This window comes from Sorex fumeus, unplaced genomic scaffold (genome assembly GCF_029834395.1).
Source record: "Sorex fumeus unplaced genomic scaffold, SorFum_2.1 ptg000072l, whole genome shotgun sequence".
Taxonomy (NCBI): Eukaryota; Metazoa; Chordata; class Mammalia; order Eulipotyphla; family Soricidae; genus Sorex; species Sorex fumeus.
The window spans coordinates 907,876-934,681 of NW_026606129.1; the positions used below are offsets into that span (position 1 = coordinate 907,876).

General features: G+C 60.3%; 1 protein-coding gene across 1 annotated transcript; it reads left to right on the top strand.

Moving 5' to 3' along the window:
* Positions 1-1,979: 1,979 nt before the first annotated feature.
* Positions 1,980-25,934, top strand: TMCO3 (transmembrane and coiled-coil domains 3). The gene is made up of 13 exons (XM_056129803.1): positions 1,980-2,126; positions 6,183-6,682; positions 10,470-10,649; positions 11,347-11,535; positions 12,677-12,805; positions 13,931-14,023; positions 15,664-15,850; positions 17,310-17,427; positions 20,421-20,616; positions 23,872-24,022; positions 24,402-24,481; positions 24,594-24,743; positions 25,785-25,934. The coding sequence occupies exons 2-13, from the start codon at positions 6,239-6,241 to the stop codon at positions 25,896-25,898; spliced, it is 2,031 nt and encodes a 676-aa protein (XP_055985778.1). The 5' UTR covers positions 1,980-2,126; positions 6,183-6,238; the 3' UTR covers positions 25,899-25,934.
* The last annotated feature ends 872 nt before the right edge of the window (positions 25,935-26,806 follow it).

Genomic DNA, 26,806 nt, shown 5'->3' on the forward strand with positions numbered 1-26,806 from the left:
CGGGATTTAAGAGGACGCCAGGGACGAACAGAACAGCGCAGATGCTGGAGTCTGTCAGACACGCAGAGGATTCAGAGATGCGGCAGTGAATCCCGGAAGACAGCAGCTCCCAGAGTGTCTCCGAGAGATCTCTCCCAGAGATGTCTCTGACCCCATGCCATGCCAATTCCCTCAGGGCCCCTCCGATGGAGCTGGTGCGCCACGAGCTTCCAGAAGAAAAACCCAGGTACGTGGGTTCAGGGACCAAGACCCCAGACCTCGTGGCGGCAGTGGAGACGGGCCATCCCTCCCCTCTCTGTCTCCCCACCCCGTGGGGTCCTGGCTGTCATTCCCACGATCTGCCTCCAGGAACCATCTCAGCCCATCAATGACCTTGATCCAGAGATTGCCAAATTAATCTGAACGGATTAGCTCCCTACAGAGATGTCTCTGGACCCCAACCGTTCACAATTTTAGAATTCCAGAAGCACGACCTCTCATGATATTCATAATAGAAATATGTAGCATCCAGCCCTGTTGGACAGCTTGGATGGTGGTGGGAACACTCGAAATAATGGTGGTGGGATTGGTGCTGGAATATTGAATGTAATCAATCACTGTCAACAATCTTGTGAAGTTTTAATTAAAAAGATGCAGAGAACATCTCTGCCAGGAGCCGGGTGCTCACCAGTCATGGGGAGTGCCTCCCTGTGGCGAGATGGCCAGTTCTCCCCAGGCCATCCCCAAACCCCACAGCTGTGCTGCAGACTTCCCCACAAGTCACAGGGACCTGCGGTCAGAGGGGCCCTGGGAGTCACAGGGCCCGAGAGCCATGGGACACCATGAGCCACGGGACCGTGAGAGTCACAGGATCCTGAGAGCCATGGGACCCCAAGAGCCATGGGACCCAGAGAGCCACGGGATCTTGGGAGCCATGAGACCCCGAGAGCCACAGGGACCACAAAAGCCACGGGACCCCACAAGCCACAGGACCCTGAGAGCGACGGGACCCCGAGAGCCACGGGACCCCATGAACCACGGGACCCCGAGAGCCACAGGACCCTGTGAGCCACAGGACCCCGAGAACCACAGGGACCCCAAGAGCCACAGGGATGCCGAGAGCCACAGGACCCCACAAGCCACGGGACCCGAGAGCCATGGGACCCCACGAGCCATGGGACCCCATGAGCCACGGGACCCCATGAGCCATGGGACCCCGAGAGCCACAGGGACTCTGAGAGCCATGGGACCCCACGAGCCACGGGACCCGAGAGCCATGGGACCCCATGAGCCACGGGACCCCATGAGCCATGGGACCCCGAAAGCCACAGGGACCCTGAGAGCCATGGGACCCCACGAGCCACGGGACTCCACGAGCCACGGGATCCCACGAGCCACGCGACCCGAGAGCCCCCCAGAACCCAGGAGGGGGAGAGCCACTGCAGAGGGTGAGGTGCCCCAGCAGGCGCCAAGGGAGGCTCGACAGGGCTCTCCGTAGGACCCTCGTTGGACCCCGCCTCGGGGAGCCCCTGGAGGGGCGGGCGGGGGGCTCTAGCGCGGGAGCCCCCGGCCACGGGCACTGCGCGCGGGGCCGAGGTCATTGTGGGCAGCGCGGCACTGACCGGGCCCGGGATGCCCGCCGGCCCGCCCCAGCTGAGACCCTCTCAGCGACAGGCAGGGGACAGAGGCGCCCCCCAGCGCTGCGGGCCGGGGTCCTGCCCCAGTCCAGCCAATCCCGCTCTCCGCGCCGGCCGCGCGCAGCGCACGGGGCCGTCCGACCCACGGCCCGGCACAGGCGGGGGCGGGGGCCGAGGGGGCCCGGGGCCAAGGGACGCGCCCCGGCCCCGACCCCCGCCCCGCGACCCCGAGCTCCGCGCGCCGCCGCCCGGGACCCGCCGCGAGGGCCCCGCGACTCCCGCCGGAGGGCGCCGGGCGGCCGCGGAACTACAATTCCCGGCGTGCAGCGCGGCCCCGCCGGCCCCGCCCCTTAAAGGCGCCGCGTCGTTCTGCGCGGCCCCGCGGCGTTCGCGCCCGGCCCTTCTGGGCCCTCCCGGTGCCCGTCCCGCGGGCCTCCGCCGTCCGGAAGGGATGCCGGGCTGTCGCGCTCGGCCCTCGGACCCGGGTCGGGAGCGCCCAGGGCCGTCCAGGTGAGCGCCCGGCCGCCCCGGGCCCTCCCGAGCCCTTCCCGGACCCTGCCGGTCCCTCCCGAACCCTCCCCGCCCCCTCCCGGACCCTCCCGAGCCCTCCCGGACCCTCCCGGACCCGCATCCTGGTTCCTCCGGAGGCGAGGGCGCAGACTGTCCCGGGTGGGACGGGTGGGGACGCAGTGCCCGGGGGTGGGCGCAGGGGTCTGCGCCGAGCACGTGCTTTTTCTTTCCTTCTCTTAAGGTTTGTCTATTGGCTGCTCGCGGGCAGGTCTGGGTCACGCGGGGCCCCAGCGCCCCTCCCCAGGGACGTTTCGCGTCCCCGGGTGCCCTCCCGGCCTCCACCCCTGCCTGCCTCTGGGGCAGGTGCTTCGCCCCAGCCCCCCGCCCCTCCCGCTCTCTCGGGGCTTTGTGGGCGGCAGTGCAGACACCCGAAGGTCATCCTGTGTGTCCCTTTACCTGTTAACACCCAGTTCTGGTCCAGCCTGACCATTTCCGACGACCGTGGTCATTCCGGTCCGTTCTCTATCTTACCTGCCCGCCGCCCCCCACGCACGCCTGGTGGATTCCAGCCACTGACCAGTCCTTCTAGTCCCTCCCTGGCCTGGCCTTGGACACCAGCCTTCCACCAGATGGGCTGGAGCGGTAGCACGGTGGTAGGGCGTTTGCCTTGCACGCGGCCTGGCCGACCCTAGTTCGGTTCCTCCGCCCCTCCGAGAGCCGGCAAGCTACCGGGAGTGTTTCGGCCTCACCGCAGAGCCTGGCAAGCCACCCTTGAGGTATTCATAAGCCAAACAGTAGCAACAAGTCTCACGATGGAGATGCTACTGGGCCGCTCAAACCAATGAGCAGTGGGAGGACGGTGCTACAGTGTATTTCCTGTCCCAGAAACGCGCAGTCATTCTGTGCCTGTCCCTCTCCTCTGACTTGCTTCACTCAGCATGTGATGCTCTCCATGTCCATCCCTTTGCTTTCGATTTTCCCATCAGTTTATTTTTTAAATGGAATTACAGTGACAGACACCCTCAGCTGGGTATCATAGCCTGCAGACGAATGCAGTCATTCTGTACCTGTTCTGTTCCTGTTTCTGACTCATTTCAACCTGATGCTCCCCATGTCCATTCGTGTAAAGGCAGACTTGTTGACTTCTCGTGTCAATGGCTGCGTGGTATTCCGCTGTGCAGACGTGCCAGTTTCTCCAGACGTTCCAGTCGTCTGTTCTTGGGCACTCAGGTTGCTGCCAGATTCTGGCCTCAGTGAACAGTGCTGCATGAACACGGGAGTGCCGGCAGTGTTTCTGCCGCACGTTTTTGGGCCCCCAGGGTATATTCCCAGGAGTGGTGTTGCTGGGTCAAATGTGAGCCCAATTTCTAGTTTTTAAAGGAGTGTCCATGTTGTTTTCCAAAAAAAAACTGGACCTGTCGGCATTCCCCCCTGCAATGGAGGAGAGTCCCTTTCTCCCCTGCCTGCACCAGCACTGGTTGTTCTTGCTCTGTTTTTTTTTTTTTTTTTTTTTGCGTCACACGCAGAGATGCTCAGGGGTTAGTCCTGGTTCTGCGCTCAGAAATTACTCTTCGTGGTGTGTGGAGGACCGATGGGATGGGGGGATTGAACCCGGGTCAGCCACGTGCAAGGCAACACCCTCCCCGCTATCGCTCTGGCCTCTGCTCTTGATCTCTTGGATGTGTGCCAGTCTCTAGTGTGAGATGTCATCTCATTGATCTGATTTGCATCTCCCTGATGGTTAGTGATGAAGAGCATTTTTTTTTCCTTTTGGGTTACACCCAGCGAGGCTTAGGGGTTACTCCTGGCTCTGCACTCAGGAATCACTCCTGGCGGTGCTCGGGGGTCCATATTGGACGCTGGGAATCAAACCTGGGTCGGCCGCATGCAAGGCAAATGCCCTACACGCTGTGCTATCGCTCCAGCCCCCTGAAGAGCATTTTTTTTTCTTTTTGGGTCACACCCGGCGATGCACAGGAGTTACTCCTGGTTCATGCACTCAGGAATTACTCCTGGCAGTGCTCGGGGGACCATATGGGATGCTGAGAATCGAACCTAGGTCGGCTGCGTGCAAGGCAAACGCCCGACCTGCTGTGCTATTGCTCCAGCCTCTGAAGAGCATTTTTTCATGTGCCTTTTGGCCATTCGAATTTCTTCTTTGAGAAAGTTTCTGTTCATTTCTTCTCCCCATTTTTTGATAGGGTTGGAGGTGATTTCCTTCTAGCGTTCAACCAGTGCCTTGTATCTCTTTGATATTAATCCTTTATCAAATGGGTTCTGGGTGAATATTTTTTCCCATTCTGTAGACTGTCTTTGAATCCTGGTCACTGTTTCATTTGAGGTGTAGAGGCTTCTCGGTTTAAGGTAGTTCCATTTGTTTATCTTTGCTTCCACTTGCTTGGCCAGTGGCGTGTCATCTTTGAAGATACCGTTAGCTTCAATATCGTGAAGGATTTTGCCTACATTTTCTTCCATGTACCTTCTGGATTTGGGTCCGATGTTGAGGTCTCTAATCCATTTTGAACTGACGTCTGTGCATAGCATTAGACAGAGGTCTGAGTCCTTGGTTTTTGCATATGGCTGTCCAGTTTTCCCAGAACCACTTGTTAAAGCCCCTTTCCTTGCTTCACTTCTTATTTCTTGCTCCCGTTATCAAAGGCCAAATGATCACATATTTGAGGGTCAGTGTTAGGATATTCAACCCTATTCCATTGGTCTGCGGGTCTGTCTTTATTCCAGTAGTGATTGCTTCCGCTTTGTAGTACAGTTTGAGGTTGGGGAAGGTGATTCCTCCCATCAACTTTTCCCCCAAGAATTGCTTTAGCTATTTGTGGGGGCTTATTTTTCCTTATGAATTTCAGGAATGTTTGATCAATTTCTTTAAAAATGTCATGGGTATCCTTATAGGGATCGCATTGAATCTGTGTAATACTTTGGGGAGTATTGCCATTTTGAAATTATGAAAGCAATACATTCAAGGTTTTGGGGATTTTTTTTGTTTGTTTTTGAAAGGGTTTTGGATTTAGCCCTGAAACCAAAAAATAAAAACCAGTAAAATAGCAAAATATTAGTGGAGCTGGAAAGTGTTTGTTGTTCACTCAAGAAAAATCATGTTTATGCTGCAGAGATAGTCCAGTGGGGAGGGCGTTTGCCTGGAAGGCAGCCTCCCGTCTGGCCCCCAAGCACCGCCAGGAGTGATTCCTGAGCATCACCGGGTGTGACCCCAAAGGCAAAAGACAAAAATCCAATATATACATAAATAAAAATCATGTTACAGCTCAAGAGTCCCTGACGCTAGCAGTCAATTTTGGAAGGAAATGAAGTCCGTGCGAGAGGAGCTTTGCGTACTCTACAGGTTTGTAGAGAAGTCCTGCCTGTCCTGTGTCCTCAGCTGTTGGCTGTAGCTGCCCTCACCTGCTGCTCACTCCCGGTCCTGGGGTTTGGCTGCTCTTCTCCCGGGGAACCCCTCGTCCCCACGCAGCAGGGGAGCCAGGTGCATGCACCAGGCCTGGCGTGACCCGGACGGTCGTGAGGCCGGTTTGGGGGGGCTTGCTGGGCTCTCAGTGGCTGGGGTGGTTTCCCTCTGGCCTGTCTGCGGACCTGGCCTGCAGGTGGCCAGTGGCTTGCTTCAGGGACAGCCTCGCTCAGACCCTGTGGCTGCCCTCCAACCTACCTTGTCCTGTGCCTGCCCGACTCCTGGATATTGCTGGGTGCAAGGACCCAGCCCCGCCCACGGCCCTCAGCTGGCCCTCACTGTCCACCTCCTGCCCCCAGACCCTATTCCACGTGTAGTCCGCTCCGCTGGACAGGAGAACAGTTTGCTCTTACACTGCGGTGGGGACCCAGCGGTGCCGTTGCCTGACTCCTTTTAAGCGTCGGTGTAGCTGAGCGTGGCCCTCGTCTCACCTGGCCCAGGCCTCAGACCTTTCATGGGGGGTTGTAATCCGGACACGATAAAGGGCGCGTGTTCTGTTACCCCACGGACAGGGCACTTTCTTCAGAACAACCGACCTGCTCTGGCATGATCGTCCCACACTGCGTTTCTCTCTCTTCCAGCTGAGGCTGCGCGTCTGAGATGTCGTCCGGCCCCCGCGAGGGCGCCAGCGGGGACCATGAAGGCGCCGTGGAGGGCCTGCTTCTGCCTGCTGCTGCCGCTGCTGCCCTGGGCCGCGAGTGCCGCGAAGCACGCCGAGATCGCCCAGCACGCCATCGAGCTGCACCGGGGCCGCGGGGTGGCCTTGGCGCACGGCCGGCAGTGGACGCTCGGCCGGTGCAGAAAGCTGTCCGGGCTGCTGCGTCAGAAGTCCGTGGCCCTCAGCAAGCTGAGAATGGCCATCCGGGCCGTGGAGCAGGACGCTGGCCTGTCGGCCGAGGAGAAGATCTTCCAGGTGCACACATTTGAGATTTTCCAGAAGGAACTGAATGAGAGTGAGAAGTCCGTCTTCCAGGCCATCCACGGGCTGCAGCGGGCCCTGCAGGGCGACTACAAGGATGTGGTGAGCATGAAGGAGAGCAGCAGGAAGCGCCTCGAGGCCCTGAGGGAGGCGGCCATCAAGGTGGGTGCCACGACCTCCTGTGGACGGACAGACAGACGGACAGAGCCCTCCTGCAGACGGACGGACAGACGGACAGAGCCCTTCTTTAGATGGACGGACAGACGGACAGAGCCCTCCTGAAGACAGACGGACAGACGGACAGAGCCCTCCTTTAGATGGACGGACAGACGGACAGAGCCCTCCTGCAGACGGACGGACAGACGGACAGAGCCCTTCTTTAGATGGACGGACAGACGGACAGAGCCCTCCTGAAGACAGACGGACAGACGGACAGAGCCCTCCTTTAGATGGACGGACAGACGGACAGAGCCCTCCTTTAGACGGATGGACAGACGGACAGAGCCCTCCTTTGGATGGACGGACAGAACCGTCCTTTAGATGGACGGACAGACGGACAGAGCCCTCCTTTAGATGGACGGACAGACGGACAGAGCCCTCCTGCAGACGGATGGACAGACAGAGCACTCCTGTACATGGATAGACAGATTCCTACAAACAGATCTCCTTTAGACAGGTGGACAGACAGGTAGATTCCCTTTTATGGACAGGCAGGCAGACAGAGCCCTCCTGCAGACGGACAGACAGACGGATTCCCTGCTACAGATGAACAGACAGCCAGATCCTACTTAGAGACAGGTGGACAGACAGGCAGGTTCCCTCCTTTAGGTGGGCGGACAGACAGATCCCTCCTACAGACAGACAAGACCCTCCTAAAGACGGACGGACAGAGCCCCCCATGTGTGGGTCAGACAGATCTCTCCTGCAGAGAGACGGCAGACAGCCTCCTGTTGATGCCTGCCCTGTGTAGTATAGGTCTCTTAGACTCTGCTTTCCAGAGGCCAGATGTTTTTCCCCCTTGGGTCACAGCCGTGCTCAGTGGTTGCTCCTGGCTCTGCACTCAGGAATTACTCCTGGCGGTGCTTGGGAGACCATATGGGATGCAGGGGATTGAACCCGGGTCGGCTGCGTGCCACGCAAACGCCCTCCCTGCTGTGCTCTCGCTCAGGCCCCCAAGTTCAGACTTAGATTCAGGCGTTCAGTGCTCCAGCCCCAGCCCACCACCAGACTGACCTTCCTCCACCATCATCTCCCCTTCCCCAGCCACCCTCGAGGCCTGCCCCTTAGCAGACACAGAATTATTTTATATTGCATGTTACAACTAAATGGATAATAGGATTATCAAAAAATACTTCAGAAGAAGAAAATGCTTGAAAATTGTATATCTCATTTTGGGGTTACTAAGTCCTCGTCTGAGGACTGACTTAGCGCTTTGTTGCTAGCTAGTTGAGCCTCTGTGTTACTGTTTTCGTTTTTTTTTTTTTTTTTGCTTTTCGGGTCACACCCGGCAGTGCTCAGGGTTACTCCTGGCTTTGCACTCAGAAATCACTCCTGGCGGTGCTCTGGGGACCATATGGGATGCTGGGAATCGAACCCGGGTCGGCTGCGTGCAAGGCAAACGCCCTACCCACTGTGCTATTGCTCCAGCCCCTCGTTTTGTTTTTTTCATTTTGGGTCACACCCAGCAATGCACAGGGGTTACTCCTAGCTCATGCACTTAGGAATTACTCCTGGTGGTGCTCAGGGGACCGTACGGGATGCTGGGAATCGAACCCAAATTGGCCGCGTGCAAGTCAAACGCCCTCCCTGCTGTGCTATCGCTCCAGCCCCTGTGGTACTGTTTTTGTTTGTTGAGTTTAGCTGGCTTTTCTGTCACTTTCCCATCTGATCTGGTGTGCTCCTTCTGGGATGTCAGCTCTATGGAATTTGAAGGATCAGTAGAGCCCGACTTGTGGAAACAGATATTTAATCACGATCATGACCATCCTGTTGTTCGTCGATTGCCTCGAGCAGGCCCCAGTAACGTCTCCTTCGTCCTAGCCCTGAGATTTTTTTTTTAAAGTGCCATATTCAAGGCTCTTACAGGGTTAGGAGAATGAGACCCATCATTGTTACTGGTGTTTGGCATATTGGGTATGCCACGGGGAGTTTGCCAGACTCTGCCGTGTGGGCAGGCTACATTCGGTAGCCTGCCAGTTTGTCCAAAGTAGGAATGAGATAATAAGATGTCGTGTGGATGCAAATGCGTCCGTGCACTTCTGGGAGCTGGGTTTTATAGTCTCTGAGTCTTGGCCGTTGATGGGATTACACGGCGCCAGGGGGCCAGTTGGTGGGTGTGACCCCCGCCTACTGGAATGTGGAGGATCTGGGTGGAGGATACTTAGCCCCGATCCGAGCAGGCTTGGAGATCTCAGCCTCGGGACCCGCGTGCCTTTGTCCCTCTGCCGGTACCTTCATGCGTGTGGAGAGTGGTCTCAGCATGGTGGTGGCTGGTTCTGGAGGTCTTCGGCTGCCGGAGTCCTGGTCCTATGATATTTAATCATAGTTAATATTCTGAGTTTCTGAGAACTTTTTTGGTGTGAAGGTTTACTTTCTTCTTACCATGCTGGAAATGTTAAAATTGGTTTTAAACAAAGATGTGTGTTTGAGTTAAGTATTTTTTGATGAAAATTTTTGATGAAATTTTTTTTTCTTTTGGGGTCACACCAGCGATGCTCAGGGGTTACTCCTGACTCTGCACTCAGGAATTACTCCTGGCGGTGCTCGGGGGACCACATGGGATACTGGGAATCGAACCCGGGTTGGCTGGGTACGAGGCAAATGCCCTCTCCGCTGTGCTACCACTCCAGCCCCTGATGAAACCGTTTCAACTGATGGGGAGAAATGGTTGCAATATCTTGTGAGATACTTGTGTAATTTCTAAGGTATCCTTTAGACCCTTTCTGGGGTGCCAAGCAATTTAAGAGTGAGAACTTTTCTTTCTTCATCTAAGACCCTGGTGTTCTGATGCAGTTTGCAAGCAGGGCAGCAAGGGGCTGGTGTGATTGCACAGAGGGTTGGGTGCTGCTTCACAGGGCCAGTCCAGGTATGATATCTGGCTCCCCACGCGGCCCCCTGAGCACTGCCAGGAATGGTCCACAAGTGCAGAGCCAGGAATTAGACCCGAGCTCCCCCAGATGTAGCCCCCCCAAAAAAAGAGGAAAGAAAAAGCAGAGAAGCATGGCGGGAGGGGTGGGAGAACGGGGAGGGGCCCCGTGCTGCAGTGTATGTGGTCAAGCACAGTCCCCAGGGCCCCCCAGGCCCCGAGTGAGAGTGTGGCCCCAAACCCAGAAATAACAATGGAAGTAGAAACGGTCATAAGTGATGCCGGGGGCAGAGGGTTGCGGGCACGGGGGGGTCTCGGCACTGCCTGTCCGCTTGGTGTGGGCGTCAGCTTCCCACGTCCTCTGCTCATGGTCAGGTCCCCTGGCCTGGCGGGTCGTGAGCTGTGTCTGCGGGGGCCACACGGGCACGTGGCATTTCTGGGCTCCAGCTCCCGTGCCACACGTCTCTGGTGCTTGCCTCGTCCACACCACGGGCCCAGAGGCCTGGAGCACCCAGAGGTGGGCGGTGGTGGCCATTGCTCAGTGGTCAGCTCCTCCCTCCATCCCCCCTGCTCCCGGCCAGGAGTGTAGCTGTCTCCCGCCTCTCTGGCACCATCTGGGAGACGTGGGGTCTCGAGGTCAGACTGCCTCCTGCAGAGAGCCTGTGGCCAGAGAACCAAGCGTCACGTCTGTCGGGAAAGACGAGTGGCACCCAGCCCCTAGGGGGTCACCGGGCACGCGTCCTCGCTGCCTGATCGGGCTCCGGCCGTGGAGCTGCGGCGGGATGTTTGTGGGCAGCGGCCGGTGGCCGGGCCGTGGCCATGCGCGGCCCCTCCAGCCTCTCTCTGGGCTCCTGCGTGCCACAGGAGGAGACCGAGTACGTGGAGCTGCTCGCTGCCGAGAAGCACCAGGTGGCGGCCCTGAAGCACGCGCAGCACCAGAACCGGAGCCTGTCGGTGCTGGACGAGATCCTGGAGGACGTGCGGCGGGCCGCGGACCGGCTGGAGGAGGAGATCGAGGAGCACGCGTTCGATGACAACAAGTCCGTGAGTCGGGGGCCGAGGCGGAGCGCTCGGAGTGGCCAGCGTGTGGCCGCCCTCGGCCCCGGGCGGCTGCGTCCGCGTGCTGGGTTTCGCGGCTCCCTCGCACGGCGCCTCCACCTTCGGGGCAGACGCAGGGCTGCGCGGATGGGGGTGGCCCCGCGTGGCACGGGGGTGGGGGGCGGCGTGGAGCCAGAGGAACAAGCTTCGGGCCGGGCAGTTCAGGCAGTCTCGGGGAAAGGGCCGGTTCTGCAAAGGGCCGTCGGGGTGGCCCCGCCCGCCCGCGCCCAGAGCCCCGGGTCCCCCCAGGCGCCCACTGGCCCCTGCTCTGCTCCCGGCTCAGGTCTGGGCCATCAGCCCCCGCCGTGGTGAGCCGCTTCACCGCCGGCCCCACCGCAGCCCGAGTGCACTCCGGGCCCCCACTCGGGCGTCCCCGGGAGGGGTCCTGGGGGCTGGGACTGGCCCCTCTCCTGCCCCGGCGCTGGCCGGCGGCCCGTGCCCCTTTGGGGCTGACCTCGACCCAGGCTCCAGACTCCTGGGCCGCTTAGTACGGAGCCGCCGTCTCGGGAGGGAGCCCCCAGGCCCAGCGTCTCCCGGTTCACAGGCTCGCTCGACAGTGCTCGACACACGCTCACGCCGCTAGGCGGCTGGCCTGCGCCCTTCCTCTGCTTCTCAGTCATCATCGCTGTTGCCGTTCTCACAGGTCAAAGGGGTGAACTTTGAGGCAGTTCTGAGGGTGGAGGAAGAAGAGGCCAACCCGAAGCAGAATCTCACAAAACGGGAAGTGGATGACCTGGGCCTCAGCATGCTGATCGACTCCCAGAACAACCAGTACATCCTGACCAAGCCTCGGGACGCGACCATCCCCCGGGCGGATCGCCACCTCATCAAGGTGGGGGCCTCCCGCCCCGCGAGGCAGTGGGGGGCGTGGGGGGCGGTGGGGGGGTGGTCTTCTCTTGCCTCAGGAGTTTTCCTCTGCTGGTCCCTCTGGTTAGCTCATGGGTGGGGGCTGAGCCCGAGGCTCCTCGAGGCAGGAGAACGGCACTTAACACCCCCAGTCGGAATGGAGTGAGGGCCCGGGACACACCTCGGGTTCAGGTCTGGGGCTGCCGGAGGCAGCCTGGGCCCACTCACAATTCCCACGGTCTCCCGTTCTTCCTGGTCCACCAACGAGACACACTCTGGGTCTCAACAGTTTCACCCTCCCTCAGAGAAAAAGGGGTCTCCTCGCTCCCTGTCCTCCCTCAGGAGAGAAGGTGTCTCTGTTTCCTGTTCTCCCTCAGGAGAGGTGTCTCCATCTCTGTCTGGAGAGAGATGTCTCTGTGTTCTCTTTTTTCTCTCAGGAAAGATGTCTCCACCGCTCTGTCTTCCCTCAGAAGAGAAGATGCCTTCATCTTTTTTTCCTCCCTCAGGAGAGAAGGTGTCTCCATCTCTCTGTCCTCCCTCAGGAGAGAAGGATATCTCCCTCTCTCTGTCTTCTATCTGCAGAGAGGTGTCTTTGAATTCTCCTCTTCTCTCAGGAGAGATGATGTCTCCATTTCTTTTTCCTCCCTCAGAAGAGGTGTCTCCGTCTCTCTGTCTTCTATCTGGAGAGAGGGGTCTCTGAGTTCTCTTCTTCCCTCAGGAAAGATGATGTCTCCCTCTGGAGAGAAGGTGTCTCTGTTTTTTGTTTTCCCTCAGGAGAGAAGGTGTCTCCATCTCCGTCTTCCATCTGGAGAGAGGGGTCTCTGAATTCTCTCCCTCTCTCTCAGGAGAGAAGGTGTCTCCATCTCCGTCTTCCGTCTGGAGAGAGGGGTCTCTGAGTTCTCTCTTCCCTCAGGAGAGAAGATGTCTTCATCTCTTGTTCTCCCTCTGGAGAGAAGGGGTCTCCCTCTGCCTGTCCTCCCTCAGGAGAGAAGGTGTCTCTGTTCTCTGTCCTGCCTTGGGCGAGAATGTGGTCTCTGTGATTTTTCTCTTCTCTGAGGAGAGAACGTGCTCTCCCTGGTGCCGTTGCACCAGCTCCCTCATGGTCCCTGTTTCCGTTGCTCTTGCAGGACATCGTCACCATTGGCATGCTCTCTCTGCCCTGTGGCTGGTTGTGCACGGCCATCGGTCTGCCCACCATGTTTGGCTACATTATTTGTGGAGTGCTCTTGGGGCCTTCTGGCTTGAATAGTATCAAGGTAAGTGCAAAAGTGTCGCGTTAGTAGCTTCCAGATTAACGTGCGTCTTGACACATGATTTGAGGGCAGGCTCAGAAAGAGAGCCGTTTTTTGCTTTTGTTTTGCTCTGGGTCCCCACCTGCAGTGCTCAGGACTAGTTCCTGGCGTGCGCTCAGGGATCACTCCCGGCAGGTTGGCGGCCCGTCTGGAACGCTGGGACCAGACCTGGGTTGGCTGCGTGCAGGACGAACACCCTCCCCACTGTGCTTTTGCTCCACCCCCCGAGGAGCGTGGTTTTCATGGACCAGAGTAAAGAAGGGTCCTGGAAAACTCCACAGAGATCTCTGTGCTAAAAGTGTCATTTGACTCATGGAGGATTTTATTTTCGGGAGTGAACTGTTTTTTTCACACAAGGAAAGCAACTCAGCCTGCTCGATGAAATAAGTGCGTCTTTTGTTTGTTTTTGATTTGGGGTCGTGTGTGGTGATGGGGCTTACTCCTGACTCTGTGCTCGGGGATCGTCCTGGGGGCGCTCAGGGCCGCATGTGGGTGCCAGGGATCCAGCCCGGGGCCCCGGCGTGCCAGGCGAGCAGCCTGGTCGCTCTGCTGTCTCTCTGGCCCACAAGACCAATGCTTTCCAGACTTCAGGCACTGGAAAGCCGGTGTGTCGCGTGGCATTGTGAGGGCTCCATGCCAAGTACTCCCGCCCCGGAGAAAGTTGAGGCCCGCGTGAGATCCGCGTGAGGCCCTTGTGAACGTGCGAGCCCCATGTCAGGCCCGTGCGAGGCTTGTTGGAGGCCCTTGTGAGTGCTGTGTGAGGCGTGTGAGGCCCGTGTGTGGCTCTTGTGAGGGTCACATGAGGCCTGCGCGAGCCCGGGGAGGGTGTGTGCGAGGCCGAGCGCCCCGCAGGATGCCCCTCCTGCAGCCCTCGGGGACCGGGAGGTGGAGACCCCGGGCTGCTTTTTCTCAGAAGAGCTTCAGGGCCAGAGGTGCCTCCGGTGCCCGCGGGAGTCCCAGTTCCACACCTGCCCCTGCGCTCCGCTGGAGGCAGCAGATGCAAGAAAATCACACCGTCCGCCCGCGGGGAGTCCCGTGGTCGCGGGCACCGTCCGCCTGCACTCGTGCCTTTCCGCTTCTGTTTTCCAGTCTGTTGTGCAAGTGGAGACTTTGGGGGAATTCAGCGTGTTCTTTACGCTCTTTCTCGTCGGCTTGGAATTTTCCCCAGAGAAACTGAGGAAGGTCAGTGTGCTGGTCCCGTGCCGCCTCGGCACAGGGTTGGGTTCGTGTTGGGCTCGACCCTCGCTTATGTCTCAGCAGGAAGTGTCTGGGTCTGAGAGTATTTTTGTTTATTTGCTGGGGGAAGCGCCCGCTGCTCAGACCCTCAGACCCAGCAGGCTCGACCCAGGCCTGAGCGTGAGGAGCTGCTCAGAGGAGCCGCTGGGGACCCCACGGGCGCACCAGCCGTTAGGGGCCAGAGGACGCCGTGGCTGGCGCCCTGACCACTGTGCTGTCCCTGGCCCAGTGTTAGTTCCCGAGGATAAATCCCAGAAGGAGGTTGGGTTTGAAAACAAGAAACTCCGGATACTGGCGTCAGATTTTCCACGACTAAGGCCCGTTCAGCCCCGGAGTGATGGGCCGCGTGCGGCCCTCCGAGCAGTCCAGAGCTGGCAGAGCCCGGCTCCAGGCCCCGCCCACGCCCCCCCCCCTCCATCCATGCCCCGTCCACTTCGTGCTCCACCCACATCCCTGCCCAGGTCCCTCGCCCTTGCCCCGTCCACTCCCTGCCCTGCCCACTCCATGCTCCACCCACATCCCGCCTCCCCCATACCGGCCCCGCCCATTCCCCCGCCCCTCCATCCATGCCCCGCCCATTCCCCGCCCCATCCATGCCCCGCCCAATCCCCCGCCCATCCATCCATGCCCCGCCCATTCCCCGCCCCATCCATGCCCCGCCCATTCCCCCGCCCCCATCCATGCCCCGCCCATTCCCCCGCCCCTCCAACCATGCCCCGCCCAACCCCGCCCCTCCATCCATGCCCCGCCCATTCCCCGCCCCATCCATGCCCCGCCCATTCCCCCGCCCCTCCATCCATGCCCCGCCCAACCCCCCGCCCCTCATCCATGCCCCGCCCATGCCCCGCCCCCATCCATGCCCCGCCCATTCCCCCGCCCCTCCATCCATGCCCCGCCCATTCCCCGCCCCTCCATCCATGCCCCGCCCATTCCCCGCCCCATCCATGCCCCGCCCATTCCCCCGCCCCTCCATCCATGCCCCGCCCAACCCCCCGCCCCTCCATGCATGCCCCGCCCACTCCCCCGCCCCTCTCCATCCCGGCCCCGCCCATGCCCTGAATGCTGCTTGCACCCGCGCACGACTGCTCTGCGTCTGCGGTGCGTCCGCCACACCTGGGGACAGGACCCCCGCGGTTACCGTCCAGGCAGCAGCTGCGGGTCCCAGCCTCCTTGGAGCCGGGGGCCCCTCTGGAGGCAGCTGCGGCCTTGCCCAGTCCCGGGTGGCGCCCGGTGCCCACACCGCATCCTTCCGCGCAGCTGGCCTGCGAGGGCGGTGTGCCCAGTGGCGCGCAGGGCCAGGTGAGGCCCAGTGCTTCTGCCTCGTTTCTGCGAGTTTGGGCCGAGCAGGACCCCAGCGGCCCCCGGTGGTGCTGGGGTCAGGGTTGCCCCGCGCTCGGCCAGCGCTTATCCCCAGACCGACCCTCGTCTCCCCCGCAGCTGCTTCTGCGGTGCAGGCCCTGGCCCTGCTGTCGGGAGCCCACCCCGACCCTGCGCTTCCACCGGGGCACTCTGCGAGCTTGGCCTTGGGGCGGTGGTGAGGCCTGGTCCTTGGCCACCCCCACGGCCCTCTGGGGCTTCTCTTGCAGGTGTGGAGGGTGGCCCTGCAGGGTCCTTGCTACATGACGCTGCTCATGACGGGCTTCGGCCTGCTCTGGGGACACCTGCTGCACATCAGGCCGGCCCAGAGCGTCTTCATCTCCACCTGCCTGTCGCTGTCCAGCACGCCCCTGGTGTCCAGGTTCCTCATGGGCAGTGCCCGGGCCGACAAAGAAGGTGGGTCCGGGAGCTGCAGGGTGGAGACTGGAGGGTGGGCACGGCTCCCAGTAGGCGGAGAGTGGGCGAGCTGTGCCTGACACCGGGTGGGCAGGACGCTCTGGGGAGGACCCGGGACCCTAGGGCCAAGGGGCTTCCGCCTTTCTTTCCTGGGCTTATTTTTTTGCGGGTGTGGGCGGTACCCAGCAGATTAGAGGCCACTCCTGGCTTGCTCAGGGGTCACTCCTGGCAGGGTTTGGGGGACAATGTTTGGTGCCAATTCCAAACTCGGGTCAGCATGTGTGGGGCAGATGCCTTAATTCTTGTGCTGGCATTCTGGTCTGTAAGAGAGAATTTTTGAAAATGCAAAATGCACAATTCAATTGAGAACGGAACAGTGGGCAGTTTAAATTTTGTGATTTTTATTGAAAGCTATTAAAAATTGTTTTTTTTTCTTTTTGAGTCACACCTGGTGATGCTCAGGGGTTACTCCTGGCTTTGCATTCAAGGATCACTCCTGGCGGTGCTCAGGGGACCGTATGGGATGCCGGGAATTGAACCCAGGTCGGCCACGTGCAAGGCAGACGCCCTCCCCGTTGTACCTAAAACCTTTTTCACCTATTGAAGATCTTTGTCTTTCAGTTCTTGGGCCACATCGGCAGTGCTCGGGGCTGCTCCTGGTGCAGTGCGGGGTTATGCAAGGCCACGTCTCCTACTTCACTCTCCCTTTTAGCTTTCGTTGGTACTCAGGGGTCCCAGGGGCTCCTCCCAGGATTCTTGGCCTGTGGTTCCGGGTGCCGGGGATGTGGTGCTGCTCAGGCCTGTGTGCTAGGAACCCCGGCCGCCTCGGCAGTCCCGGTCGCCTCGGGACCATGTGGTGCCGATCAAACAGGAGGCTGCACGCAGCGTGCACGTCTTCATCCCGGTACCATCCCTCAGCCCCAAGGGAGTGTTAGCGCAGCTGCAGGCTGGGAGGATGTTACCCGTGCACGTGTGTGCACGTGTGTGTAGACCAGGAAGTAGGCACATGCTTAGGACACCTGAAGGACTTAGACGATGGACCAGGCATAAAGCTCAAAGGGTTGGAGCCTGTGCACCTCTGCCCCCGCCCCCCATCCTCAAGGGCAGCGCCTGCATGCTGGCCTGAGTGTCCAGCTGACCGGCCCCACACAGATGAGTTGGCTGGCAATGACCCGGCCTCAGTATTACCTGGGAACTCCCCTGACCCCCGCCAATCAAAGCCCTTAGCCGCTGGACACCCGGGTCAGCACTGACCCACAGGGCCAGGCTGGTGGGGTCTGGTGCTGTGGCCAGCGGGTGAGGAGTGGACATGCATGGCCACCTGCTGTGGTAGCTCACTGGTCACTGGGAAGAGCCACTGACCGGCTTCTCCTGTGTAGAAGCGGCGTGTGGTGGGAGAGAACCTTCTAGAGCCCTCCCTGTGGGGTCTCGCGCTGAACTGCCTTCTGCGTGTCCGCAGGGGACGTGGACTACAGCGGGGTCCTGCTGGGCATGCTGGTGATGCAGGACGTGCAGCTGGGGCTCTTCATTGCTGTCCTGCCCACGCTCCTCCAGGCGGGTGCTGCCACCAGCTCCAGGTAAGCGGGCGCCGCCCCTCTGGCCACAGGTTTAGAGGACGTGGGGCCTTTGTCGCAGGCGGGGGAGGACCGACTGCTCCCCCACCCTCCTCGACCATCTCTGTGGGGGGAGACCCTTCCGGGAGGCTCAGCCATGTGGGCTCCAGTGTGCCGTGAGTGTGGGCTATGAGTGTGTACTCCCGTGAGTGTGTGCCCGTGTGTACCTGTGAGTGTGCCTGTGAGTGTTTGCCCGTGTTTGTGTACCTATGAGTGTGCCTGTGTGTGCCCATGAATGTATGCTTGTGAGTGTGTGCCCATGAGTGTGTACCTGTGAGTGTACACCGTGTGTGCCTGTGAGTGTGTACTCGTGAGTGTGTGCCCATGTGTACCTGTGAGTGTGTGCCTGTGAGTGTGTACCTGTGAGTGTGTGCCGGTGAGTGTGTACTTATGAGTGTGTCTGTGAGTGTGCACCCGTGAGTGTGGGCTGTGAGTGTGTGCCTGTGTGTACCTGTGAGTGTGTGCCTGTGAGTGTGTGCCCGTGATTGTGTACCTATGAGTGTGCCTGCGTGCGCCTGTGAGCGTGTGCCCATGAGTGTGTACCTGTGAATGTGCACCCGTGAGTGTCTGCTCATGAGTGTGTACCTGTGAGTGTGCACCCGTGAGTGTCTGCTCATGAGTGTGTACCTGTGAGTGTGTGCCTGTGAGTGTGCACCTATGTGAGCCTGTGAGCGTGTGCCTGTGAGTGTGTACCTGTGAGTGTGCACCCGTGTCTGCTCATGAGTGTGTACCAGTGAGTGTGTGCCTGTGAGTGTGCACCTGTGTGAGCCTGTGAGTGTGTGCCTGTGAGTGTGTACCTGTGAGTTTGTGCCCATGAGTTATGTGCCTGTAAGTGTATGCCTGTGAGTGTGTGCCCGTGAGTGTGTACTTGTGAGCGTGTGCCTGTGTATACCTGTGAGTGTGTGCCTGTGAGTGTGTGCTTGTGGGTGTGCCTGTGAGTGTGTGTGCTGTGAGTGTGTGCCATGAGTGTGTGCTGTCTGATCAGTGCAGTGTCATGCCCTGCGTGCCCATGTGAGCTGTCGTGATCGCGGTACTGTGTGTGTGTGTATATGCGCGTGAGTTGTGATCACTGGCAGTGCGTGAGCCTGTGGATTGGGAGTCATAATGCTGTGGGTGAGAGTGAGACAGAGCTCCTGTGGTCACTGGAGTGTGTGTGTGTGTGTGTGTGTGTGTGTGTTGTCACCAGCAGTGTCATAGGTGTGTGTAATGGCCACTTGCTGTGTCATTTCTGCTATTTCCCTTAGCTTCTATTTTCTCAGGCCTCCTTGCAGTTTCTTGGATGAGCGACTGGCCAAACAGGAACATACGTTTACCCAGTTTACTCAGAAAGTCATAGGTTATGCTACACACACGGAGTGTTTGAGGAGCGCCAGCAGCACGGAATAGAGAGAGTTGGGAGACGTTGGCAGCCATGGGGTTTAGGCTGGCTGCATGTGGGTGGGACTGCGAGTTCAAATGCACGTAGGTGTCGTGCTGAATTATTCGTAAGAACTCCCTCCGTTTCATCTCTTAGCGAAGTGGGCCAAAAGTCGGTGTGCCTCTGAGATCTGGGGCGACTCGGAAACGGGTCTCGTTGGCTAGATCTTCCTTTGTACCCTGGAATCTTCCTCCCCCCCTTTTTTGGCTTTTTGGGTCACACCTGGTGTTGCTCAGGGCTTTCTCCTGGCTCTGCACTTGGGGATCACTCCTGGCGGTGCTCGGGGGACCCTCTGGGATGCTGGGGATGGAACCGGGTTGGCCGTGTGCAGGGCAAGCGCCCTCCCCGTTGTACAGCTGCTCCGGCCCTCGCCCCCTTTTTCTTGCGTTCTTGCCTCTCCTGCCCAGGTTGGGGTGGATAGAGCTCCACGTGAGAACAGCCTTTTCCTCATCCTAGAGCAAAAGCAACTCGGCATTCTTAACCGAAGTCTCACCAACTTTTTAATTCTTGCCCAGACACCCAGAATTGCTCGTCTGGTCTACGGCGCAGGCCCCGCTGTATCCTGCTGCTTCCGGTGTGCTCTGATTTTCTCACGGTGCGCCGTGGCTGGTGTTGGGAGAGGTGCTGGCCTGCCTCTCCTTGGCCTGGTTTTGGCATTCGGCAATACCAGATCCACGAATCGTCTGGGACGTGTTTCTTCAGACCCTGCTTTGGGGACGTTGTCCAAGTTGCACGTCCACTCCGGGCGAGAACTCTGGTGCTGAGCCTTCTCTCAGGCGGGGTTCTGGGTGCTGAACAGGCTTGGCCAGGAGGGCTGTGACGGCCGCCGCCCCTGCGGCAGGTGGTCCGTGTCCTGCTGGAGGTGCCCGCCTTGTCCGTCCCCGTCCTTTGTCCCGCTTTGCTCTGTAGTGCGGGGGCCCCGCGCTGTCCTGTTAGCCGTGTCCCCTCCCGTTCTGCTGTCCGTCTCTCTCGGTGGGCGGCTTTATTCTTTGCTGCCTGGAGTTCTCCTCGGTGTGTCTGTCCTGGGAGGACGTGGCTCCCGCAGTCCTGCACTGGGCCTGGCCGTGGCTGGCGCGGGCCCGCCTCCCCCGTGTCCCCAGACACCGTGTGCTCCTGGCAGCGTCCTGCAGCTCCGGCACCGGCTGCTCCCGCCTGTCCTGCCGCCTCAGCCCGGGTTCTTGCCCCCCGGCACACCCGCTCCCGGCTCGGGCTGTAGTGGAGTCTCCGCCGAGTGCCCCCTCACGGCCCCTCTTCCCTTGTCCCACCTGCCCGGCGGCCTCGGCCGAGGCGTCGCTCTTGCGGGCGGCTCGGAGGTGGTGCTTCCCCTTCGGGGTGGCGTCGGCGGCTGCCTCTCCGCCGTTCTCTCCAGGCTGTGGGAGGGAGCCGCGCCCCTGCTCTCCTCTCCCTCCCGGGCCGTGGCCGGGGTGCCGGGTCGTGCTCACGCGCGTGCTGCTCAGGGGCCACGGGAACACGGCATTCGCAGGCGTGTGCCGGGCACCCCGGGTGGCGGGCGGACACTGACGTGCCTCTCTCTCCCCAGCGTCCTGCTGGAGGTGCTGCGGATCCTGGCTCTGATGGGGCAGATCCTGCTCTCGCTCGCGGCCGTTTTCCTTCTGTGTCTGCTCTTAAAGACCTACCTCGTGGGACCCTATTACCGGAAGCTGCACGGGGAGAGCAGAGGGAAGAGAGAGATCCTTGTCCTGGGGGTCTCTGCTTTCATCTTCTCAATGCTGATGGTAATTCCGCCAGGTGCCAGCTGTGGTCACTGCTCTGCCCCTGGGAGGGGTCACTGCTCCACCCAAGGGGACGGTGGGCAGACCCCGTGAGGGGTCACTTCTCCTCACACCGAGGTGACGGTGGACAAGTCCCGTGAGGGGTCACTGCACCCCCATGATGACACCGTCTCTGAGGGGCCATTCTCATCCTGAGGTGGCAGACAGAACCTCTGGCCTGATGAGCGTCTGGGCTGCTGCCTGGCTGCCTGGAGTCTCACGTCATTTCCCTTCAGATCCCCTTTCTCGGGGCTCATGTGGAGCGTCTGTGTCTGCCCCTCAGCGGCTCAGAGCCTGACGTCAGCGTGACCGGCGGGAGGGTGGGGGTCACTCAGGGCTGCGAGAGCCCAATGAGCGTGATGCCCCTGAGGGGACGCACAGAGCCCCCTCCACGGTGTGTGGTCTGCGGGGGGCAGCTCCACTCATGAGACGGCCTCCCCACCTCCGGTGCTTGGGGCTGAGTGGTGGGTGCGAGGCGTGCAGCCCCAGAGAGGCCGAGTGCCCCCGCCTGGCCTGGGCTGCTCTCAGCCTGCCCCACGGCCGCTTGCCTGCCCGGATCCCGCGGTGAGAGGAAGACACAGCTTGGTTTCCGCTCCGGGCCGCTGCGTGATTTTAGCTGTGCCAAGCGTTCCCACATTGCTTTATCCACCGGAGTGTCTCTGGCGATGACACCAGCAGCCTTGTCCCATCTGGATGACTCTTGCCTCAGTGTAGAGTGACCCACGCTCGTCCCCTGGTTCTCCTTCACTTCTTTCACCCGCTGTGCTTGCCGCGGTGCCGACACCCCCCTCCTCTGCCACGGGGTCTCTGTGTGTGCCTCTGCCTGCCGGATGTGTCGGTGTGTGTCTTTGCCTGCTGTGGGGTCTCTGCGCTGGAGACTGCCGCGTCCCTTCTTGTGGTCACTTGGTGTGTTTGAGTCTCCCGCCCCGGCCGGTAGCCTCTGCACGAGACCCGCCTCCACTGCCTGCCCCCTCCGAGGCCCCGGCGGCTGTGGAGCTGCCCTTGTGGCGTGGGGGTGTCCTGACCGTCCTCCTCGTGACCCCCCTGCAGCTGTCCCGTGGGGCCAGCTGTTTTCTTACCCATTTTCAGCAGCTGCTCTGATTTTGTTTGAGCCACGCCCAGGGGTGCTGGGGTTATTGCTGGGCTCTGCGCCAGGGACTCGCTGATGGCCGGCTTGGGGGACTGGGTGGGGCCAGGGTCTGGACCCGGCCTGGCCACTGGCATGCAGATGCCCCAACAGCTGTTTGGCTTTTAAGCTAATTTTTGGGTCTTACATTTTTCACATAAAGGCAGTTCGCGGACGATTGAGCGCTTCATTGGTGTGCGAGGATCTCAGTGGATGAGGGTGTTGGTGCTGCAAGCCCGTCCCCACCCGGCTCCAGAGCCTCTTTCATGGGGTGGGGGGCACGCCCAGCGATGCTTGGGTTCTGCCGGGTCTCAGGAATCACGCCTGGCAGTGCTCGGGGACCATATGGGATGCTGGGGATCGCACCTGGCTGGGTCGCCTACAAACACCCTCTCCGCTGTGCCATTGCTTCGTCCCCGTAGTTCCAGAACATTCTGTCAGCCCCAAAGAGCCCACCCTGGTTTTGCTGCACCGTCTTACCCATGAGACACGCCTCGCTCCTCTTCCCATCGCCATGCCTGGTGGGGGCGGAGGTGCCGTGTCCGATGGGTTGACCCTTGAGTGCTGGGCACCCGTGCTGACCCTCAGGTGCTGGGTGCTGTGGGCACCCGAGGCTTTGCCTCTCAGGGAAGCTCCCACTGTCCCCACCAGAGCAGCCCTTCCTGCCTGCGAGTCCCGTCCCCACTGGCCTTGGGCAGGTGCTGGTGGCCTCCTGTCATGGGTGCCGGGTGCTGGTCACCACCTGCCCTGAGCCCCCTTCCCTTGTATTGTCCCTTTCCGACTCCATGTTTCTCCCTGGCCGCTGCCGTCCATGCCTGGGGATGCTGAGTGTCATCGCGTGTGTCTGTGGCACGGCCAAGGGCTGTAGAGGTGCGGGTGCTGCCCGGAGGCTGGGGCTGGGCGGCTGCAGCAAGTCTTGGCCACTCGCCACTTGGCCACCTGAGGCTCCCCATGGTGAGGAAAGGCTTCCCTGTCCGTCTCCGCCCTGGGCTTTCCCCCAGGTCGGGATCCTCCAGTGCCTCCTCAGGCCCTCACCGCACACTGTGGCCTGGGGGTGCTGCTGGCCTGGGGTGGGGGTGGTGTCACGACCCCGAGGGCAGAGTGTGCTCAGAAGCAGCAGCACCAGCCCAGACTGTTCACAGTGCCACATGTGGGCCCCAGACTGTCAGCCCTGGGCCTTGCCCCTTAGCACATTAGACCAAGATCTCTCGCCTGTGCTCACGTGTCACACCTGGACCCGGGGTTCCCGCAGCTAGCAAGCGAGGGGGCAGGGGTGATGCTGTGTGCATGTGTGAGAGTGTGCACTCACGGGTACACGTTTGCGTGTGTTCCAGAGTTCACACACGTAAGAGCACTGCGAGTTGTGCACAGGTGTGAGCGCATGTATTCGTGTGAGAGGGCGTACACACGTGTGTGTGCAGGTGTGCGTGCACACGTGCATCAGCATGAGCACACATGTCTAAGGGCATGCGTACGTGTGTGTGCATGTGAGAAGGTATATGCACATGTGTGAAGGTAGGTGCAAGGGTGTGCACACTTGCGTATGCACGTGTGGGGTTTTGCATGTGAGTGAATGCATACATGAGTGAGGGTATGCACATGCATGTGACCATGCAAGCCAGCCTGTGTATGTGTGCACACACATGTGTATGTGTGTGCTCACAGATGTATGCATGTGTGAGGCTGTGCACATGTACATGTCTAATTTTTCATGTGAGGATGTGCACGTGTGTGTGAGCATGCGCACAAGTGTGAGGGTATGCATACATGTGCTTGCCTGTGGTGAGGGTGTGCACACATGAGAATGAGTACGCATTGTGAGGGTGTGTGCGTGAGTGGGCATATGTGTGTGGGTGTGCACACCTATATATATACATGTATTCTGGGGGTGTGCACATGTATGTATGAGCATAGTGTGCATGTGTAAGGGTGTGCACATATGTGTATGAGTGGACATGTGTGAGCATAGTATGCGTATATCCGGAGGTGCACGTGGATGCATCAGCGTGAGCACACATGTGAGGGGTGTGCACACGTGTGCGTGAACGCGGGTCTGCGTTGTTGGAATGTGACACCTCTCCCCCTTCCTGCAGGTCACGGAGCTGCTGGACGTGTCCATGGAGCTGGGCTGCTTCCTGGCGGGGGCGCTCATGTCCTCCCAGGGGCACATGGTCACTGAAGAGATCGTGTCCTACATCGAGCCCATCCGCGACTTCCTGGCCATCATCTTTTTCGCGTCCATAGGTGGGTGAGCGTCTCCCTCATGCTCTCGCGTGTCTCAGCGTGGTTGCTGGCGTCTTCCGTGACCGGGAGAAGTCCAGTGTGAAAGACACGTGAGCTGGAGGCGTTCCTGGCAGGCGGGGGGCCCCCTCCCCAGTGGACAGCGGGGGACAGCCGTGCTGGGCGGGCCGGGCGCTGTCCTGGGTCCCAACTGCCCCGCCGCAGGGAGGTGCCCGCAGAGGTCCCCGGCTGGGACCCAGCGTGGATGGCGGGTGCCCAGCCCGGGGCTTGTGTCCGGCTCAGCTGTTGTGTTGGGTCTGCGCAAAGCCAAGACTCTGTGGCCGTTGGCGGGAGGGGCTGAGGCCACGGCCGGGCTGTGCTGACGCCGCCTGTCCCCTCACAGGCCTGCACGTGTTCCCCACCTTCGTGCTCTACGAGCTCAGCGTCCTGGTGGTCCTTACTCTGTCCGTGGTCCTCACGAAGGTACCTCCGGGGCCCCGTGGGGTGGGTCAGAGGCTGCTGCCCCTGTCCCAGGCCTGGGCGGGCAGCCCTGCGCGTCCCTCGGGCTCTGCCTGGCCTGACCCCCCTCTTGCAGTTCGTCCTGGCAGCGCTGGTGCTGTCTCTGCTCCTGCCACGGCCCAGCCAGCACATCAAGTGGGTGGTGGCGGCCGGGCTGGCGCAGGTCAGTGAGTTTTCCTTCGTGCTGGGCAGCCGAGCGCGCAGAGCCCGCATCATCTCCCGGGAGGTGAGTCCTGCCTCCTCCCTCCCTGTGTGCACGGGCTCCGCCTCCCCGCCTCCTCCCTCCCCACACCCCTGGGCTCCAGGCTCCCGCCTCCCCGCCCGCCCGCCCGCCTCCTTCCATCCCTCCCGCTTTTCCCTGGCACTTCTGGCAGTGTGCACCTGTGGGAGTGCCTGTGTGTGCGTGTGCGCGTGTAGGTGTGCAGGTTTGTGTGTGCCGTGTGTGTCCATGGGGTTTGGGCTCACGCGTGCTGGGGAGTCCGGTGGGGGGGGCGTGTGTGCAGTTGCGGGTGTGGCTTACGTGCGTGCCCGCCTGCTGGGTCCCACATGCCTTGTCTCTGGCTTGTCGTGTCTCCTTTGTTTGGTTTGGGGCCACACCTGGTGGTGCCCAGGGCTGACGCCTGGCTCTGGCTCAGGGACCCCCTCTGGGGAGGCTTAGGGACCTTCGCGGTGCTACCTGACGGTGACCGGAGACTGGCGGGCCACGTGTGCTGTGGCTCTGGGGTGAGGAGTGCTTGACCCTGGTGGTCCCTAACCCGGGCTGTGAGGCTGTGGCAGGCGGATGCTGGGAGTCACTGTCACGTGGGAGGGGAGCTCCTCAGGAGAGCAGGCACGGGGCCAGGTGCCACGGGGACTGGAGACGGAGCCGAGAGCCACTTTGGTGCAGACCTGGTGGGCGGGATACCATGGCTTGGAGATTTCTTGGCCTGAATGCGGTCACTGGGCAGTGCCTGGGCTAGGGGCAGACACGCAGGCCAGGTGAGCAGGCGCAGCTGTCAGCTTCCTGCCCTCAGAGGGGCCCAAGCTGACTCTGTCCCTGCTCCTGCCGACTGCAGCCCTGGCTGGTGCACACACACCGGCACACGCATGTACGCACGTCAGCACACAGATGCATGCACACAAGCACACATATAGCACAAGCAGGCACCAGCCGGGCACACAGGCTCCGCCCTCAGCGCCCCTGAACGGTCCGGGAGCCCCCCAACTGCTCCCCAGCAGCCCAGTCCTTGCGGCCAGGCCGAGGTGGGGTGACGCCGCCCTCTTGCAGGTGTACCTCCTGATCCTGAGTGTGACCACGCTGAGCCAGCTGCTGGCCCCGGTGCTGTGGAGACTGGCCGTCTCCAAGTGTGTGCCCCGCCCCGAGCGGCGGTGCAGCCTGTGAGCCCCCTGTGGAGCCCCCGCAGGGCGGGGACGCCACCGCTGGGCCCCCGTGCCGCTCCCTGCGGCCAGGACCTTCCGGGGGGCCGCGCCTGGCCGCCCAGCTGTGCCCTGGTGCTGCCACGGCCACGGGCTCCTGGCCTGGATGTGCCTTCTGAGCTCAGCGCCGAGTCGCTGCGCTCGTGTCCCGAGACAGTGACGGCTGTAGCGCTCCTGTTCACCCACCATTGCCCCCCGTGAACCAGAAAGTGTTTATTTATTGAAGAACGTTGCCGGTCCATTTTTGTTGTTGAACATTTCATGATGTGATATTTCCACGCAGGCGCTGAGTCTCGTGGGCCTTTGATTCTCTTAGCTGATGTTTTCTAAACTGAGACAAATATTTTGTAAATGTGGATTTGCTTTTAATCATAACAATTTTAAATAAAACACTTCATGTCCATTTTTATTAAGTATGTCATTCTAAAGCACTTAGTTTTAAATCCCAAGAATATGCTTTAATAAAGGTCATTTTTATTGGCATATAGTAGAAATCTGTTGAGTATCTTTTAAATTTGGTTTCGGGGCCGGAGCGGTAGTACAGTGGGTAGGGCATTCGCCTTGCACACGGCCAACTCAGGTTCAATCCCCGGCATCCCATATGGTCCCCCAAGCAGCTCCAGGAGTAATTCCTGAGTGCAGAGCCAGGAGGAGCCCCTGAGCATCGCTGGTGTGATCCAAAAAGCAACAACAACAAAAAATTGGTTCAGTTTGTTCAGTCTGACTGCTCCTCCCTGATGACTCAGTGGTCAGTACGGTGAATGAACGGGAAACACAAAGGCACCATTTAAAAAAGTTGCTTATCACTTTTCTTCTGGAAAATTAAATCTCGCTTCCGAAGTGATTGTGCGGAGTGGCTAGAGTCAACACGGC

What these genes read in the sequence shown, in the direction of transcription:
- TMCO3 (XM_056129803.1), top strand. Translation starts at nt 6,239, where the DNA reads ATGAAGGCGCCGTGGAGGGCCTGCTTCTGCCTGCTGCTGCCGCTGCTG. An exon ending in TGAGGGAGGCGGCCATCAAG is followed by an intron (nt 6,683 to 10,469) that starts GTGGGTGCCACG and finishes TGCGTGCCACAG; the next exon opens with GAGGAGACCGAGTACGTGGA. An exon ending in CATCTTTTTCGCGTCCATAG is followed by an intron (nt 24,023 to 24,401) that starts GTGGGTGAGCGT and finishes GTCCCCTCACAG; the next exon opens with GCCTGCACGTGTTCCCCACC.